General features: G+C 35.1%; 1 protein-coding gene across 1 annotated transcript in view; it reads right to left on the reverse strand.

Annotated features, from left to right (window-relative positions):
• Nucleotides 1-835: 835 nt before the first annotated feature.
• SLC44A5 (solute carrier family 44 member 5) overlaps nt 836-20,051 on the reverse strand; it is a 309,363-nt gene continuing 290,147 nt past the window's right edge. The window contains exons 16-22 of the mRNA XM_054566860.1: nt 19,801-19,895; nt 10,639-10,742; nt 9,556-9,629; nt 8,867-8,937; nt 8,658-8,746; nt 7,096-7,180; nt 836-942 (exon numbers count right to left, since the gene is read on the reverse strand). Coding sequence (XP_054422835.1) covers nt 836-942; nt 7,096-7,180; nt 8,658-8,746; nt 8,867-8,937; nt 9,556-9,629; nt 10,639-10,742; nt 19,801-19,895 — 625 coding nt within the window. The remainder of the gene's footprint in view (nt 943-7,095; nt 7,181-8,657; nt 8,747-8,866; nt 8,938-9,555; nt 9,630-10,638; nt 10,743-19,800; nt 19,896-20,051) is intronic.

The following is a 20,051-nucleotide window of genomic DNA, read 5'->3' on the forward strand; positions in this document are numbered from 1 at the left end:
AGAAACTCAACAAATGTCCTTTCAGCGCGTAGTACACATTCAAGAATGTCCACTAGGCGCAAAGGAATTTGTTTATGCTGCAAAATGTACTCTACATAGTGAGGATATCAAACATGCTGAAATGACAAATGGTTTCCAACCAGTGAGCTAACAGGAAAACAAATGCAAGAAGACTTGTTTTAATCACTAACATTGCAGGTATTTTTTCTAAAATAATGTTTGTAAACTTGCCCACAAAAGCTGGGTAATATTAAACAGCCAGTAAGGCACTTTGTCAGAGAGGACGAAATAGTAAAGGCTGGAAGATTGGCAATTTGTTTAATAGGAAACATTCTATACTTAGAGCAAAATCTGGAGCAGGGCGGTCTTTTACCAATTCACTGTCAAACAGGAGTGGGGAAAACTTTTAAATTTTCTACTTTGCTTTGTTTGTTTACCAATTTTCCCTGCACAAGTTTTTTAGTTGTAATTTAAAAAATATATTAGGAGCTATAATTTAAATAATGTATCATTTTTCAATCTAATATTTAAAAGAATATTGACACATTCACTAGTATTTTTGAAACATCCAAGCCACTCTATTTAAAAATGAATTACAAAACAAAAGATCTTAGTATAAAAATGTTCCGTGTTATTAACAATTCCCTTGCGACTTCTGATGGCTTCACATATTACAGTATAAGCTTTGGTATATAAAACATGCAAATAAAAGCCAACAAGGTCGTGACTACAGTGTTCCAAACTCAAAGCACTTATGAAAGGAGTGTGGCACAGACACAGCAGATGAGGAAAAGGTAACAAACACACCGCTGCACGCTGATCAGAGTTTGCACTTCTACTGCTTCTTAGTTCGTGTACTTTGCGCTTTCAAAGTCTTCATCAGAGAGTGATTCATGTAATAGGGTCTTTCAGAAGAACCATCGTTTCTTTCTAAATCTTCCACTAGGAGGAAGAACGGCACAGAATAAATATCAAAGCAAAACTGTAAGAGAAGTAACATCGCCATCTGCTGCATTCTTGCTTAACAGCAGTTAATTTTTTTCTTTCTAAACAGCATGGTTTGGCATCAACATTATTGTAAACAGAACTGTGAAAAAACAGCCCTTGTTATTATGTCAGTAAGATATTATCTCACTCTGTACCAGGTCGGGTTCTGCCAATAGTTTATGCCTCTCAGCTCCATGATTGCGGTAATAATGTTTACCTTCTTTTGGACAGCAAACTTAATTACAAAAAAACCTAAAGGATTCATTGGGAATATCTAATCACCTTCAAATTCTTAAGAAGTACTATGTTCACAGTTTGCTTTCTAAATGATCATATTTGTTCAAAATTTCTTTTGCCATGCACAGTTCAGATAGTATAGTTTTTAAAAATAAGATTTATAAATTTAATACATTTCAAATCCTTAAACTGTAGATTTTAAGAAATATTGCTATTTTTCAGTTATTAGTTTTTCTTTGTAAATAATGGCTTTTAAATTTTTCCCCCCAAAACAATGCTTATTTTTACTGTAGTATATTTCAATCACACAAAGAAGTTATTATATTAATGGAGAATATTTTTCTGACTAGAAATGAACCCTTAATGTAGTTAAAACTTAAAGAATCAGTTTTTTCCTTTAAGTTGTAAAGAAATTATTTAGAAATATTTAACAAAATTGCATTTCTTTTCCTATGATTTTGTGCCCAGTGGTTACATCCTTAAAACATAGCCAAGTTTAAAATGTGCCTCTGCATAGTTCAGCAAAAACTTTTACTCTAGACAATTTTCTGGCCTAATTAGTAGATATAATGTTAAACATATAATATATTAGTCCCATCTAGCACCATGAATTTAAAATATAGAAGAAGCTATGATTGTCAGAAGTATCTAAATTAATCTCAGTTGTCTTTCTCAATTTTCTACCTCTTGAAACAGCCATGAATATAAGGAGAAAATAGGCAAATAATTTCTCATATCTTGGTTTATATTTTATTCAAGTGATTTTCCAACTTTTGTATGTATTAGAATCAACTAGAAAACTTTATAATAATTTACAAGATGTCCCACACACAAACACAATGTATCAGATTCTCTTAGAATACGGCAGAAGCATCCATATTTGTAACAAGTCCTCAGAGTGATTCTGATACATACAAAAATTAAAAATTAAAAATTTGTTTCATCATTCAGAACTTTTTGACTACACCTTATCATTTTCAACACTTAAGACAGGAGGAAACTACTTCACTAGATGTTGTAACCCCTATATTGTTGAATAATAAAATAATAATAATAATAACCATCTAGAAAGACAGGTTGTCACTTTTTTCTGAATTATACTTCAAGGAGAAGGAAACTGAAGAAGGCCCATTGTCAAACTGTGCAGTCAATCAATACTTTTGCCTACAACAATCTCAAGAAAGTAAACCAAGAACAAGATAGTGGCTGTTACAAGGGCCAATACTTCAAATATCTTCCCTATTCATTGGCTTCTTTCTTTAACTGCCATGGAGTCAACCTAAATCTAGGTTTTCACACTTTAGGCTCATTAAATAAATTATTATTTGTATTAATTTGTAACACAGTGACACAATTCTGACTGTCTTCTTGGATACACGGATCATGTTCAGGTCAAAATGTTAGATCAGCATGTTCTTTTCTGTCAACACATAAATAATCTTTATGTACAAGCTTAGTGTAAAAGCCAAAAGGATACTACTTGATTCAATACTCCTTTTGGGATACATTTTTACACTGTTCGCTATATCATATGCACTTGGCACACAGGATGGGTAAGCAAAGTATGCGAACGTCTAATTCATGCTTTGCTCTGCCACGTGAAAGACAGGCATGGCTGCCAGAAACCGGCTTGTTGCTCCAGCCAGCAGGGAGGGAATATGGCAAAAACATTCCTCCTAAAGCCTCAAGGGATGAATTTTCTAACCTATAGTATGCCCCCCATACTATAGGTGTCTATGGAGGACTAATAGTATGTTTCCTTAAGGTAAAATCCGAAGTGTTCTCTTTTCTCTTTCCTCACTGAAGGTTGGGCTAACATCAAAGCTTTTGTAGAACACAGCTAATCTCTTTAATCTAGAAAAACAGGTATGCTCATGAAAAGATACAGTCACTCTTCTGAAACAAATCCATACCAACTTCCTATATGGTGGGAACAGGAAAATAGGAATTTGTCTCTATTTAGGTCGAGACAAAAGTCATGAATTATGTGGCCATTTCAGTTCTGTTTAGAATACTTTTATAGTGGCCAGAGGTTCATATTATTGAAAATGACATTCCAGAACTCAGATCAACTTCACTATAAATATAATATCACTAAAACAAAATGGGCTGTGATATTTCCACAGTAATTTTTACCTAGTAATGCTCTCTATGGACCCTGTATAACATTAACATCTACATGTTTGTTATGAACTTGAATCACTTACTGAAATATACTTCCTAGGGAATCATTAATACAAGTTTAATCACAGTTTAGAGAGTTGTCCACTAGTTTGAACAGTACAAGTATGACCATAGCACCATATTTACAAATTTAGTACCATATGCTGGTTAACTATAAATCAGTTTTTTTATGGCTAATCCATTATACATTTATAGCACTTTCAAAAATTGCCTGAATATCCTTTACAAATATACATGTATAAAAAGAAAGGCTATCAAAGTGCTGCAATGAGCAACAGCACGCCGAGTTATAAAAGTTTTTAAAACACTTTCGGCTATAGATTTAAAAAACGTTGGACATTTACAATGTGCCCTTCAGCTGGGACCACAGTTAGTCTATAAAGTACCCCAATTCACAGAGGCTACTGTTATCAAAAGCCTGACACCTCAGATGGTACCAGGTTCTGGCTTTTTAGGAATAAGCACAGAAATTTCACATTACTCAAAAGCATCATTTTCAAATTACAAATGACCTAATTTACAAAACTTCCACTTAAAAATGAGTGGCACTGATTGGAGCTTTTCTACTCTTTCTGCTTCTGGGGAACTAGTTGCTTCTTGTTCAGCATTCCGTGCAGGGTAGGGGCTATGAAGTAGGGCTTTTCTGTAGATCCATCATTTCTTTCCAGATCTTCACCTGTATATGCAGCAGCCAAAGCAGGAAAAAGCAGCAAGCAGCGGCAGAACAATTATATGCATTTTTATAAATTGGAGAGTCGAACAGGGAAAAATCAGAAAAATCAGCATTAGAAAGTCAAATATAAGACAAATGAGTGTGGTTTAGTTGCTGACGCTGGACAAAGCAAAAAGCTTCAACCTCTGCAAGGGAGCACTGAAACTTCCTTAATCCCACCCATTCCCAAAGAGATTTATTTTGATAGTTTAAAGGTAAATGAAATCTTTCATGTCCTTTCAAAGGAATTATCTTCAAATACTGTGACTTTATTTCAGAAAGGTAAATTGCCACGTCTTCTGAGAAAAAGTTAAATAAAAAATGTATTATTCTTGTGATAAATGTAGAACAATAGTTGAATTTCCAGGTTCAAAGCCACTTTTAATCGTACACCATACCTTAATATTATATGTGGAAAAACTGAGACCCAGGAGTGTAGAATGATTCTCCTGAAGTCAAAAAGGTCTCAGGCTGTCAGGATGAAGTGAGCACCCAGCCTCTTGACACCTAGCTCAGCTCTGGTCCTACTTAACTCTAAGGTGTCCTGACCTATATCCTTGTAGTCTGTCTCAGATTATATTCAAAAGCTAATACCAGTGTTTCCTAACTTTCTAATTTACTTTCCTGCTTTGCCTAGGTTTATAATAAAGTGTTGGGATGTTCATTGTTGGGTGGTTGGGAGGAAGTACTGGATAATGCTGAGAAATAAGTTTCCTGCAGGTATATACAATGCACAGCAGATAGTATCTATTAATAAATATATAAATGCAATTTCATTCTAAGTTTTGACAAGCACATTTAAAAATATTTGTTATATATAACCTTTATTAATTATAATATAAAGGATACAAAATATTTTACAAAACTATAAAATCAGTTTGTGAAATAAATAATTTTCTATCACAGTCTTTGGAAATGGCTAGATTATTTGTTTAGTAGATCTCTATATTATTATATCTCACAGTGACTTTCCTCACACACATGTAAAGCTAAGGAGGAAAACACGATAGACACCTAATGTTTTTGTTCTTTCATTCTTAATGATATATTTCTATATCATATGTCACATATCATATGGTGATATCATTATCACCCTTGAGGCATTGGTAGAAAACTTGGTATGGATCACATCAGTACTCAGCAGCAACTATTATTTTTTCCCGTCCTGGGACCAAAACTCTCAGTGTCCTGTAATGATAAAAAGATGCTGTTTCTATAAATGAAGTGTTTGTAAATGGTTTGCATTTTTAAAAACACTGGTTTTTCCAGCAACCAAGATATTAGGTATAAAAAGATATATAAAAAAATAAAAGATACAGTTCCACACAGTCATAATTTGGCTTAGAGTATAATTTAAGAAGAATGTTTTCCAAAGTAAGATGTTGCCCATAGTAACATCTGGGAAGGGAAATGAAATATGGTTTGGTTTCCCTTATCCTTTATTATCAAAGACAAGAGTCCCCAAAAGGAAACTACTCATGTTCACACACAATGTGTTGACTAAAGTTCAAATTATATGGGGTTCCAAGTTGGCAATTATTAATATGGAAGGGTGAAAAACACTTCTTACTGCTCAAATTTAAAATCCATTGTAAAATTTAAAATGCACAAGACCTGCCAAAGCTTCTAAAGGCTGGAAACTGGTAGAGTCTAGACATTTCCTAAGATACATTTTGGGAAAAACTTTTAGTTTACAAGAATGGGATCCCAGTGGGATCTCCCAGAATCGTTCCCATGACTAGTGTCTGAGATGAGAGAGAAGATCTTGGAATATTTGAGAGTTCTCTACTATGTCTTAGGCACCGCCTTATTCCCATGCTTCTGATTCTAGCTCAGGTATGAGATTTGTTCATGTGGTGTTTTAGTAGATGGCTTTTCCTAACAAACCACTGAGGCACTAGGAAAAGATTAAACATTTCAGTTCCATTTATAGCCAGAGGAAGAAGTAAGGAGTACATAAAGTTCTCCTGACTTCTTTGTCTGGTTATTGAAAATTGACTTTTAAATGTTCAGAAAGAAAAAACAAAAATAAGGTCAAACCATTTTTCAAGGAGGTTTGCCTTTAATATTTCTCCTTACAGTTATCTTCTCTCCTGACCACAGCATGAAGTTGATACTGTGCATTATACTAAAAAATGAACTTAGTTTTACACAAATGGAGTGGATCACTCAGTAATGCCCTGCTATAGAATATTTTCTCTATTTCTCTTAAGAGCAATGTGCCAGAGAAATAATCTCTCAGAGGGTATAGCTGTAGGGCTAACAAATTCTGTTCTTTCACCTGCTGACCCTCCTCTTTCTAGGCTGAAGGTGAGAGCCAGATTAAACTCTTGATCATCACTGTGGTCTCCAGGATTTTCCAGAAGAAATACTAACAGAAAATACTCATTTTGTGTATGCAAGTTACACATGTCACATAAAGACACAGTGAATAAACAAGTGTGAAAACTCTAAGGAAGTAGGTATTTTTACTCTAAGCATTGGAATTGATCTAATCACTTCCTAGACATGCTCCTCTATGAATCCTTTCCATTTGTCATTCTGTTGCCTAATATGAATTGGTCCCTGTGTGTCTTTGAAACCAGTGCCAGCTCGACTTTATCAGAGTCTATGGAGGCTCTTCTCAAAGAGTTTCCAAAGCCCAGTTATATCCTCAGTTGTTAATAAAGCACTACAGGAGCCAATCATTATTATAAATTTAAAAACATGGGAAAATAAAAAAATCGTTTCATGCTAACTCCATGCCATGAAGCCTGAGGTTCATTTCAATAGCTGACTCTCCTGTGCTTTGCAAACTCCATTCTCTCAGCCATTAAGGTTTAAAGAGCACCTACTAAACAATGTCTCTTTACAAATAACACTGTTTTGTGATTGCAGCCAGGTCATAGCAAGTTCACAATCCAGCTTTGGACGTGGGTCTTAACCTCATCTTTTGGTTATCCGCTGAAGGGGGAAAACACGTATTCTGAACTTACAGAAGCAGATGAAAATTGTATCAATACACATTGCATAGACGCTGAAGAACCCATGTGCAACTAGGTAAGATCCAATAATGACTGTCTGTAAATGAGTAAAGAAGAGAATGACAATGTCATTAGCTTGTCTAAAAGAACTGTAATTCAGCTTTATATGAAAGTCATGATGAGAAAGCTTTGAAGTACTCTGTGTTGAAAAAGATGTCAATATAGAGACAAAAACGTTTTCAATGATAATGATTTTAAGTGCTTTCTAGTGGGATTTAAACAAAATGTACCAGATAACTGGCCAATTTTCTTAGCACTATTCCCAATCCCTACCAAATATATCCCATATTTAGGATTCTACATGTAGAGGTAGCAGCACAGAAGTTAAGGGCAGTTGCTTAGATTTGAATCACAGCTCAGGCTTTCATTCAACAAGTGACTTAAGCTGTCTCTGCCTCCTCTACAACACTTTTGGGAGGAGAAGGGAGAATGTGAATCATACTAATAGTATTTGTGAATCATGGATTGAGTGAGTTAATATATTGTAAGATGCCACAGGATTCTATCCAGGCCCTCCCCAGTTTTGGGGACTGTAGGCTGCTTCTTTCAGTACAAATTGCCCTCCTTGAAGGGAACTGCCCCAGCCAAGCTTACACCCCGACCCAGAGGGCAACCTGTGCAATGGCTGTTTCACATGGCATAGAAGGTTCAGTCCCCTAGTCAGAACTTCCTGTAATTACGTCTGAGGCTTCCGCTATAACTGCAACATGGGTCAGCTTCTTCCTTTGTCTGGCCTGCCTTCTTCACTTCTTTAAAAGTGTATCTCAGCCCTAGCTGGTATGACTCAATGGATTGAATGCCGACCTGTGAACCAAATGGTTGCTAGTTCAATTCCCAGTCAGGGCACATGCCTGGGGTGCGGGCCTGGTCTCCAGTTGTGGGCGTGCGAGAGGCAACCACACATTGATTTTTCTCTCCCTTTCTCCCTCCCTTCCCCTGTCCCTAAAAATAAATAAATAAAATCATTATTTAAAAAAAAGTGTATCTCAGGAGAAGACTTCTAATAAACCTTTCTCTTGCAATCCTCTGTCTCAGAGATTGTTTCTAAGGAGCTCAATCTTTAAAACAGAATGAGGCTTGTCACAAAGTAAGACCAGTAATATTCGCTATCATTATTTCTCTTCTTTCTTTCTTTTTTTTATTTTGCCTTCTCTGACATAGCTACTATGGAATGAATTGTGTTCCCTCAAATTCATAAGTTGAAATCTAATCCCCAATGTGATGGTATTTGGAGGTGTGTTATTAGGTTGTGAGGGTAGAAGTCTCATGAATAGGATTAGTATCCTTATAGGAGGAGGCAGGAGAGGTAAGATCCCTCTCCCCCATGTTAGGGTACAGCAAGGAGGTGTCCCTTTGCAAAGCAGGAAGAGAGCCATCACCAGGAACCAAATCTGTGGGCACCTTGATCTTGGACTTCTCAGCCTCCAGTATATGAAAAATAAACTCCTGTTGTTTAAGCCACCCAGTCTATGGTACTTTGTCATAGCAGACTGGACTAAGACAACAGCTCTTACCAGCAAAGGTACCCAGTAGTAATTTAAAGATGTTGGTCCTTCCTTAATGATTGAGATTTTCTGTGTGAAGAGTAAAAAGGCCAGGACACCTACAATGAAAAGGCAGAATGTATGTATTACGCATTACTAAAGCACCATAGCTTTTTTGTAGTAAGGCAGTTTTCCTAAGCACCTTGTCAATTTTTATTATTTTTATTATTCTCACTTACCTATACACCCAGCAACTAGAAGTTTCCCCAGGACTAGTACAAAGTCTGTAACTTTATCCATAACTGCAACTCTAAGAATCAGAAAAAAACAAAGCATGATTTTATGTTTAAATTACATGTGCCACTTGACACTTATGAGAATAAATAATTCATTACTTCATTTTGATGTGTTTTTGCTGCCGATTTTCCTTGGCATTTGTTAAGTGCAAGAACTGAAGCTCTGGGATGAACTTCTGACATTTTTAATGAAGGAAACGGAAGACGGCATTGTAGGGCTGCTGGGTGCAATTGGCAGTGTCAGCCTCTCGCGCTATTCGTGGCCTGTAGGTAGATTCCCTGAATCCTACGCGTGCTGCATTTGTTCCCTAATTTTATTCCCTGCGGCTCCGTCAATTTTGGGACAGGGAAGTGGTCATAGACATGATGATAGTGTTCATGTGAAATATTTCTTGAGCAGAGTGGATAATAAAAATAAATGCGAATGGACATGAAGACATCAGTGGATGACAGAAGCAACAATTCTAAGATAAAAAAAATTATTGATGTGACAGAGAAGGTTTAAATCTATCAACTTAAAAGGCAATATTCATGTCTAACATGACCTCCAACACTTCAATGACATCACGTGAAGTATGTCATGCTCAAAGTTCATCAAATCTTCCATTGCAATGTTCAATCGAGTTACTTACTCTAAAACATTTCGTATCAGCAGATTGAAAGCATCTCTTGCTGATCTGCAGAAGTTTTTGCCGTATATTGCAATCTGGGGAAGAGAGTTATTCCAGAGTCAATAACATACCCTAACAAGACCAAGAGACAATCCAATGACAGGAAAATGAATTCATTCTCTGTCACCCATACAGATACTCTCAGTCCTCTTTCCAACATTTGGGTTTGTGGGAGGCCTGGGAACCCTGTGTCTTCAACTCTGCACAACTCTCAGAGTTGTTGGCAGTGAGGTCTGCTTCAGATGCCGTATTCCTATAAACCCTGAGGGGATCAGACAACTTCAAACAGTGGGGTTTTTTCTCAGATCTCAGGACAGGGTTTCTTACTTTCAAGGGTTTGACTAGGGTTTGTTGGCAAATTGGTTAAATGTTATAGAGTTCATATTAAAAATTACTCTCAGGAAATCCAATGTGTTTCAATACACTTGACTTACTAATTATAAGACTCAATACAATATTCTTGGTATAAGTAAATTAGTGACTATTTGAATCTCCACAACTATTTGAATCATTGCAGCAGACCCTATGTCACTATAATATTAAGCATCATTAGATTGTAGTTGCTAAATTTTAGAATTGTACTTTTGGATCCCCTATGTTAAAAAACTTCTTTAGAAGCTTCCATATTCACACAGAGAACAAGAAACAAATTTCATTAGGAACTTCCTTTAAAATATATAAATCTCAGAATTAGAAAGATATTTTTGTCTCAGAGTGAAACATAGACTAAGTAAGCTGTCCTCTCAATAAACTTTGTCAAAGGCACACAAAACCATTTTCAATCTAGCAAATTTAAAAACTTCTAAAGTAAATAATATTTTCCCTCTCCAAAGAGATACAGAAAGTAACACTGAAGTACAGTTAATATGCTATCTCTACTAGGAAAGCAGAATCCAGAATCATGCACTGGATTCACAAATCCTTATATTCACGTGGTGATAAATCCAAATGCATGATGTAGAAGTGCTTCAGAGATAGAAGTGTACCACTAGACAGGTTTAAGTTTGCAAAGAAGTTTAATAAATAAAAAAATAATCTACTTACCATAACATAGGCATTTCTGTTCAAAAACTTTACCACTTTTTCCAAACACCAGAAACAGCATTTCAGACAGTGTTGCAGAAATTTAGAAATGTTATTCTGGGTATCTATGAGGATATATTTAAATCTATTAATGATTTGCAACTAAACTCTATGAAACAAAAAAATTAATTAAAAAATTTTAAATGACTTCCAAATTTTTAAAATTGCAGTAAAATATACATGAAATTTACCATTTTAACCATTTTAAGTGTACAATCCAATAACATTAGGTATAAGCATTAAGTATTCACAATATTCTGCAACCATCACTATCCATCCCCAGAGCTTTTCATCATCTCAGATAGAAACTCTGTACCCACTAAAAGAATAACTCCTCAATATCTTCTTCTCCCAGCCCCATGGTTAACTCTTTTATACTTCATGTCTGTATAAATCTGCTACTTCCAGGCACCTCATAGAAATGAAACTATACAGTATTGGTCCTTTAGTGTCTTGTTTATTGCACTTAACATAAAGATTTTAAAGTTAATCATTTCATTCCTTTTCAGAGCTGAATAACATTCCATTGTATGTATATGTCACATTGTGTTCATCCTTTATCTGTTAATGATACTGGGTTGTTTCTACCTGTTGGCTATTATGAACAATGCTCCTATGAACATTGGTGTTCAAATATCTGTTTGAGTCCCTGCTTTCAATTCTTTTGAGTACATACCTAGAAGTCAAATTGTTGATCATATGACAATCTTATTTAACTTTTTGAGGAATTGCCATATTGTTTTCCATGGTGATTACACCATTTTACATTTCCACCAGCAATACCCAAGGGTTCCAATTTACCCTCACCCTACGCTTGTTATATTCCATTTTTTATAGTAGCCATTCTAATGGATGTGAAGAGAAACCTCATTATGATTTTGATTTCCATTTTCAGAATGACTAATACTGAGCATCTTTTCATGTGCTTATTAACCATCTGTATGTCTTATTTGGAGCAATGTATATGTAGATCCTTTATGGGAGACCAAGATGATGCCACAAGAGTCCCCTGAACTTCCCTCCTTCCACAGACGTACTGAATGTATAGCTACACCTGAAGTAATCTCCCTTGAGAGAAACCCAGAAACTAGCTCAGTGACTCATACACATCAGGCAACCAGGGAAATACCCACACTGAAAAGGGTGGGAAATGATGAGGCGCACCACCCCATAAACCCCACCTCCTGCACACCACCAGAAAATTGAGATGATATATCCAGTTCTCAGCTTCTCCCTGAAGAATGACGGGTTTGAACAGCACAACTAGAATTCCAACTTTTAAGACTCTCAACCAATGGCCAAGTCCTCAAAACACTTAACTCTGAAAGACATGCAAGCCAACAGAGTTTGCATTCACAAGTCCCATAGGCGTATGGAAAACAAAGAAGGAGTTATTAACAGGCACATGTGCTAGCACTCACTGTGGCTATCCTCCTAGGGCTTAGCACATAGAGAGCAGCAAAAACAGCCTTTTTCCAGTCTTTCTAAGGAAGGGATCTGACTGTGTACTTTATGACCTGCTGCCCAAGGGGCTATTTTTCATGCATTTAGGAGCTAACTATGATCTTTCATGGAGGCTGGGGAAGCTGGTGGGCACTTCCACCACATTCTGTCTCTAGTTCACTGCATTTATAATTCTAGATCACCAACATCTCTTTGGAAGGAGCTTGTACACATGCCTGGTGCCACAGCTTTTGCGGCTTCTGCTTGAGGGATGATCCCCACTTCTTCTGGCCCTGATAGCCAACAGGTCTTGCATTCAGGACTCCTTAGGACTATAGCAAACAAAGAAGCAGTTTTTAAATGGTGCAGGAGCACATTCCCCACTCCCACCACAATAGTTACACATCCTGTCTCTGGGCAGAGGGAGCAGGCAGAAACACCCACCTCCCAGCTTCTCTCTGAAAGGGGCTAAACTAACTTTCCTAGCTGCTGTCTGAGTGCCTGGCATCTAATCAGCCTGCATCTACGTGTTGCCTGTGATGCTTCCCTTCGAGACATTGACAGGTCTTGGTACACCTTCAATTATTGGGAGCCACCAAGAGTAACGATGGTGGCTAGGACAATTACAAAGTTTCATGAGAACCAGAAACTTGGACTGAGCTGATTGGTGACATTGATCTCCTGTATGAAACCAGTCTGACATACTTGGAGAGGTGGTTTTTTTATTTAACGAACATTAATCAACGCAGAGAGTCAAGAAAAAAATAAAGAAACAAGAAAATAAGTTTCAAACAAACAATAACAAGATAAATCTCCAGAAATTGATCTTAATGAAACAGAGATAATAATCATAAAAGTGCTCACCGAGGTCAGGGGAGCAATGTATGAACAAAGTGAGGATTTCAACAGAGATAGAAAACACAAAAAAGTATCCAACAAAATTTGTAGAGATGAAGAGAACAATAATTGAACTGGGAAATTCAATAGAGGGGTTCAATATCAGACTATATTAAGGAAAATAGTCAACAAACTCAAAGTTAACGCAGTGCAATTCATCCAATCAGAGGAGAAAAAAAAAAGATTCAAAAGAGTTAAGTTAATTAGGTAGTTAAATACCTAGTGGGATACCATCAAGCAGACCAATATATATATGTACCAGAGATCCCAAAAGGAGGAGAAAGAGTCAGAAAGCTTATTCAAAGAAATAATGGCAGAAAACTTGCCCAACCTTGAGACAGACACCCATATTCAGGAAGCCTAAAGAATACCAGAAAAGATGAATCTAAAGAGACTCACATTGAGACACATAAAATTAAATCTTTAAAAGTTAAAAGGAAATTAAAGACAACAGAACAAAGACAACTTGTTATTTATAAGGGAACCTCCAGAAGAATATGAGCGGATTATTTTGCAGAAACTTTAAGGCCAGAATGAAGTGGAATTATATATTTAAAGTGTTGAAAGAAAAAAAAAATTGCCTACCAAGAAATGGTATGACATTTTTTATCCTTCAGAACTGAAAAAAAGAGTATTTCAGACAAACAAGAAGTGAAAGAGTTCATCACTACTAGACCAGATGTAGAATTGTTCAAGGGCATTCTTTAAGATGAAACAAAAGGATGTTAATTAGTAACATGGAAATATATGAAAGTATAAAACTCACTGGTACAACAAAATATATAGTTAAATTCAGAAAATTGTATTGGTGGTGGGTAAGTTACTTACAAATCTAGCATGAAGGTTGAAGGAAACAACATTAAAAATAACTATAATGACAATAACTTGTTGATACCCAATAAAAATATGTAAATTGTGACATCAAAAACATTGTAACCTGTCATGTAGGGATGAGTATAAAAATGCAGAGCTTTTCATTTGAAGCTAAGTTGTTATTAGCTTTAAATAGATTGTTATAACTATCTATTTTTATATAAGCTTCATGATAACCCCAAAGCCAAAAACCAATTGTAGATACAAAAAGATAAAGAGAAAGGAATCAAAACATACTACTACAGAAAACAATCAAATTACAAAATAGAGGAAGAGAGAAACACACATCCATAAAACAGCCAAAAAACAATTAGCAAAATAGTAATAGTAAGTTCATAGCTATCAAGAATTACACTTAGATATAAGTGGACAAGATTCACTAATTAAAAAAATACAGAGTGGCTGAATGGATTTAAAAAAAGACTCAACTACCTGTTATCTACAAGAGTTTCATTTCACCTTTAAAGACACACAGAGACTGAAGGTGAAGGATTGCAGAAAGATTTTTCATGCAAATAGAAACAAAAATAAGGCAGATAGCCCTGGCCAGGTAGCTCAGTTGGTTAGAGCATTTTCCTGAAATGCCAAGGTTGTGGGTTTGATCTCAGGCCAGTGGGTCTGATCCCTGGTCAGGGCGCATACAAGAAACAACAAAAGGATGCACAAATAAGTAAAACAACAAGTTGGTATTTCTCTCTCTCTCTCTCTCTCTCTAAAATAATCAATAAAAGTAAGTAAAGCTGGCATATTTATACTTATATCAGACAAAATATTCTTTAGGTCAAAAACTGTAACAAGACACAAAGGTCATTATACAATAATAAGGGGGTTTATTCATCAAGAGGATATAAAATTGTAAATATTTATGTAGACAACATTGGAGCACATAAATATATAAAGCAAATATAAACTGTTATGAAGGGAGAATGAACAGCAACATAATCTTAACAGGGCATTTCAATACTCCACTTTCAACAATGGATAGATCATCCAGACAGATAATCAAAAGGGAAGCATTAGTCTTAAATTACATGTTAGACCAGAAGAATTTAACATTTACATTACATACTATCCTACCACAGCTGAATACATTCTTCTCAAGCACACATGAAATATTCTCCAAGATAGTCTCAATAAATGTAAAAAGGCTGAAATCATATTAAGCATTTTTTTCTGACCACAGTGGTATGAAACAAGAAGAAAATTAGAAAATTCACCAATATGTGGAAATTAAACAACATGCTACTGAACTAATCAGTCAAAGAAAAAAATCAAAAGGGAAATCAAAGAGTATCTTAAGATGAATGAAAATGGAAACACAACATATCAAAAGTATGGAAAGCAGCAAGGCAGTTTTAAGAAAGATATTATAGTTCATAGCAATAATCACCTACATTAAAGAAGATCTCAATCTAACTCTACACTTCTAGAAACTAGAAAAAGAAGAACAAATTGAGCACAAAGTTAGTAGAAGAAAGGAAATAGTGAAAAGATCATATTTTTTAAAAGATAAGCAAAATATATAACCCTTAGCTAGACTAATGAAGAAAAGGAAAAACAAATACAGAAATGAAAGGGGAGAAATTACAACTAATACCACAGAAATACAAAGCATCATAAGACTACATCAATACCAAAGCCAGACAAAGACATGGTAAGAAAAAAAGATATATAAGCCAATATTCCTGATGAACATATCTGCAAAATTCCTCAATGAAATATTAGCAAACTGACTGGTTAGAGTAGGCCTCAACATAATCAAGGCCATATATGACAGGTTCACAGCTAACATTATACTCAATGGTGAAAAGCTGACACCTTTTCCTCTAAGACAGGAATAACTCACTCTCTTCCCTTATATTCAACATAGTACTGAAAGACTTAGCCAGAACAATTAGGTAAGTTACCAAAAAAAAGGCATTCAAATCAAAAAGGAAAAAGTAAATTTGTCTCTGTTTGCAGATCACATGACATTATATATATTTAAAAAAACCTGCTGCCTTCACCAAAAAAACTATTAGAACATAAACAAATTCAGTAAAGTTCCAGAAAACAAAATTAACATACAAAACTTGGTTGCATTTCTACACATTAACAACTAACTATTGGAGAGAGAAATTAAGAAAACAATTCCATTGACAATTCAATGAAAAACAATACTTAGAATAAACATAAATACTTAGAATAAATACTCAGAATAAAGAATAAATCAAAAACAATACTTAGAGGTGGAAGACCTGTGCATTGAAAACTGTAAGCCATTAATGAAAAATAATGATGACACAAATATATAAAAAAAAAATCAAATTCATGGAATAGAAAAATTAACATTGTTAAAATGTTCATAGTATCCAAAATAATTCACAAATTCAATGCAACCTCTATCAAAATTCCAACATCATGTTTCAAAAAAATAAAAACAGAATTCTAAAATTTGAATGAAACCAGAAGAGAGTGCAAATAGCCAAAGTAATTGAGAAATAACAGAGTTGAAGTCATTCTACTTATTGATTTCAAGCTATATTCCAAAGTTATTGTAATCAAAACATTGTGATAATGATGTAAAAATTGACCCACAGATGAATGAAACAGAGTAGAGAGAACAGAAATAAACTCATGCACATACAAGGTCTATCTGGAAAAAGTCCAGCCATTGTTAACATAATGAGAATGGTTTGCGCAACACTGATATAACCTGGCAGCCTAGGAAAGGGAACTGGAATGCACATGTGTGACCAAAGACAACTTCACTGTACTAGTCAGTGGGGGTGGGAGATGCAATTGAGTGAGTATGTGTGCTGTGTGGCTGTTGAATTCCTAATAACTGAGTGAGTAGAACAACTAATCTGCATCAAATTTTCTGTTAAGCCTGCACATTCCTCCATGGAAACTATTCTGATGATTCATGAAGCTGCAGCTATGGGCAACTGGTGATTGGCAGCTTTATCATGACAGCATGCCTACTCATGCATCATGTCTTGCGCAGAGTTTTCAGGTGAAACCCAGGAGACGCAGTCCCCTACAGTCCAGATTTGGTCTTTTGTGACTTCTGGCTTTTCCCAAAACTAAAATAACCTTTGAAAGAGAAGAGATTTCAGACCATTGATGAGATTCTGCAAAACATGACAGGCAGCCGATGATGACTGGGAGACCTGTGTGAAGTCCCAAAGTGCCTACTTTGAAGGGGACTGAGGCATCATTTTCCCATGTACAATGTTTCTAGTATCTTGTGTCTTCTTCAGTAAATGTCTCTATTTTTCATATTATGTGGCTGGAAACCTTTTGGACAGACCCTGTATGGTCAATTAATGTTTGACAAAAGATCCAAGAACATGCAATGCAGAAAAGATGGTATTGTCAATAAATGATGCTAGGGAAAGTGGATAATCCACACACAAAAAAATAAAATTAGACCCTTATCTCTCACCATGCATAATAATCAACTTAAAATGGATTAAAGGCTTCAAATTAATCCTGAAACCATGAAACTAGAAGAAAACACAAGAGTGAGTCCTTTCACATTGGTATTGGCAATGATTTTTTAAATACAAAGTCAACAAAAGCAAAAATAAACAAGTGGGACTATGTCAAACTAAAAAGCTTATACACAGCAAAGGAAACTATCAATAAAATGAAAAGGGAACCTATGGAATGGAAAAAATATTTGAAAACCACATACGTGATAAGAAGTTAATGCCTAAAATATACAAGGACTCGGAACAGAACTCAATAGAAAAAATAAAAACAAAAAACCCAAATAACCTAAATTAAAAAATTAGGCAAAGAACCTGAATAGACATTTTTCCAAAGAAGACGTACATAAGGCCAATAGATGCATTAAAAGGTAGTCAACATTACTAATCATCAGAGAAATTAAAATAAAAACTATAATGAGATATCACCTCATACCTGTCAGGATGTCTATTAGCAAAAAGACAAGAGACAAGTGTTGGTGAAGATGCAGAGGAAAGGGAACCCTGTACGTTGTTGGTGGGAAGGTAAATTGATGTGTCTGCTATGGAAAACAGTATGGATGTTCCTCAAGAAATTAAAAATAGAACTACTATATGATCTAGCAATTCCATTTCTCTGTATATACATATGTGTGTATGTATATATATGTGTATATATATATATATATATAAAAAAGAAATGAAGTTCCTTTCTCAAAGAGGTGTCTGTACTCCCATGTTCACTGCAGTATTATTTATAATATTCAATGTATGGAAACTTCCTATATACCATTTGATGGATCAGTATATAAAGGAAATATAGTACAGATACACAAAGGAATATTATTCAGCCTTAAGAAAGAAGGAAATCGTGTTTTTTCAACAACAGAGATGGACCTGGAAGGCATTATGCTAAGTGAAATAAGCCAGTTAGAGAAAGACAAATAGGCAAGGTATCAGTTATATGTGGAATAAAAAAGAAAGTAGAACTTACGTAAACAAAAAAGAATGGAGGTTGCTATAGGCTGAGGGACACAGGAAATAGGAAGAGGGTGGTAAAAGGGTACAAACTTTTAGTAATAAGATAAATAAGGTCTTAGGATCTAAGGTATAACATGGCAAATATGGTTGATAATTCTGTATTGTGTGACTGAAATTTGCTAAGAGGATAGAACTTAAGTGATTTTACCAAGAAAGGAAAAAGAAAAAAAAAGTAAATACGTGAGGTGAGGTGATAGATGTGTTCATTACCTTAAATGTGGGAAGCCTTCTACAATGTCTATGTTTACCAAATCATCATGTTGTGCACTTTAAAAGTATTACAATTTCATTTGTCAATCGTATCTCAGTAAAGTTGAAAAAGTTTCATGCAATTAAAAAATCATTTTCCCGTGTTGAATTGGGTTTATTCTTGAGTTGTAGAAGTTCTTTACATATTCTAAATATTGGTCACTTATCTAGTATAAGATTTGCAAATATTTTCTCCCATCCTGTGGGTTGTCTTTTTACTCTCTTGATAGTGTCCTTAGGTAATTATTTTCTTTTATTTTGATGAAGTCTAGTTTTTGTTTTGTTTTTTTGTTCTCATGTCTAAGAAATCATCATATCTAATGTCATGCAGATATCTTCCTATGCTTTCTTCTAAGAGTTTTATACTTTCAGCTTTTATGTTTAAGCCTATAATCCATTTTGAAATAATTTTTATATATGATGTAAGGTAAGGGTCCAAATTCATTCTTTTGCATATAGAAATCCAGTTTTGCTAGTAACATTAGTTGAAGAAACTGTCCTTTCCCCATTGAATGGGCTTGTATGTGAGACATTATTTGGGGGCTCTCTATTCTATTCTATATCTGAATGTCTGCCCTTATGGCAGAGACACATTGTTTTGATGACTGTATCACTGTATTAAGTTTTAAAATCAAGAAATGTAAGTGCTCCAAATTTGTTGTTCTGTTTCAAGATTTTTTTGGCAAATAATAATATTTTAAAGTGCATTCTAAACAGCCTTTATATGTTTATAAACTATATGTGTCATGTATGAAGATTTATGACAATGACATCGACCTGTCATTGGCATATTTTAAGCCTGACCTGTCCTGAGCTCTAGACTTGAAACCTCCAGGCAACTCCAGCTTGCTTCTCAACACTAACATGTCAGCAACACAATTTTTAATCTCTTCTTTGAAATTTGCTTCTCTTGGTTTTGACATTTTAGTAAATAGAATCACACGTATATTCTCCCTTATTTTTCACTGCTGCTCTCTTCCCTGCCCCCTTCCACATCCAATCGTCACCAAGTCCTGTTGGCTGTTCCTTCCAAATATGTCCCCTGTCTGACCACCTCCACTCTTACTACCCTTGTTACGCCCATCATGTTTCCTGCAACCACTTGCCTCTATCTATTCTCTTCATAGAAGTCAGGAGGTCTGAGAAAAGATGAGTTCTGGAATCTTACCTTTAAGACGTTTGTCCAAGTATTCTAGGGTTATTCTAAACATTTGAATTAATGCAAGAATCAAAGATCCAAATGCCAGGGATCCTGTGTGATATCTGGGCAAAGATAAAATGAGAGTAAAAGTCTAAATATATTTACTATTAATTAAAAGGATGTTAGTTACACAATTTTGTAGGTAAAAAGGATGTACAGGACTGATAGCAGAATCCTGTTCAGACTGATAAATGTCTAGAGAGTTTTAAACCATACAT

This window comes from Pteronotus mesoamericanus, unplaced genomic scaffold, assembly GCF_021234165.1.
Source record: "Pteronotus mesoamericanus isolate MK-2021 breed Mesoamerican mustached bat unplaced genomic scaffold, CSHL_Meso_final contig_181, whole genome shotgun sequence".
NCBI lineage: Eukaryota > Metazoa > Chordata > Mammalia > Chiroptera > Mormoopidae > Pteronotus > Pteronotus mesoamericanus.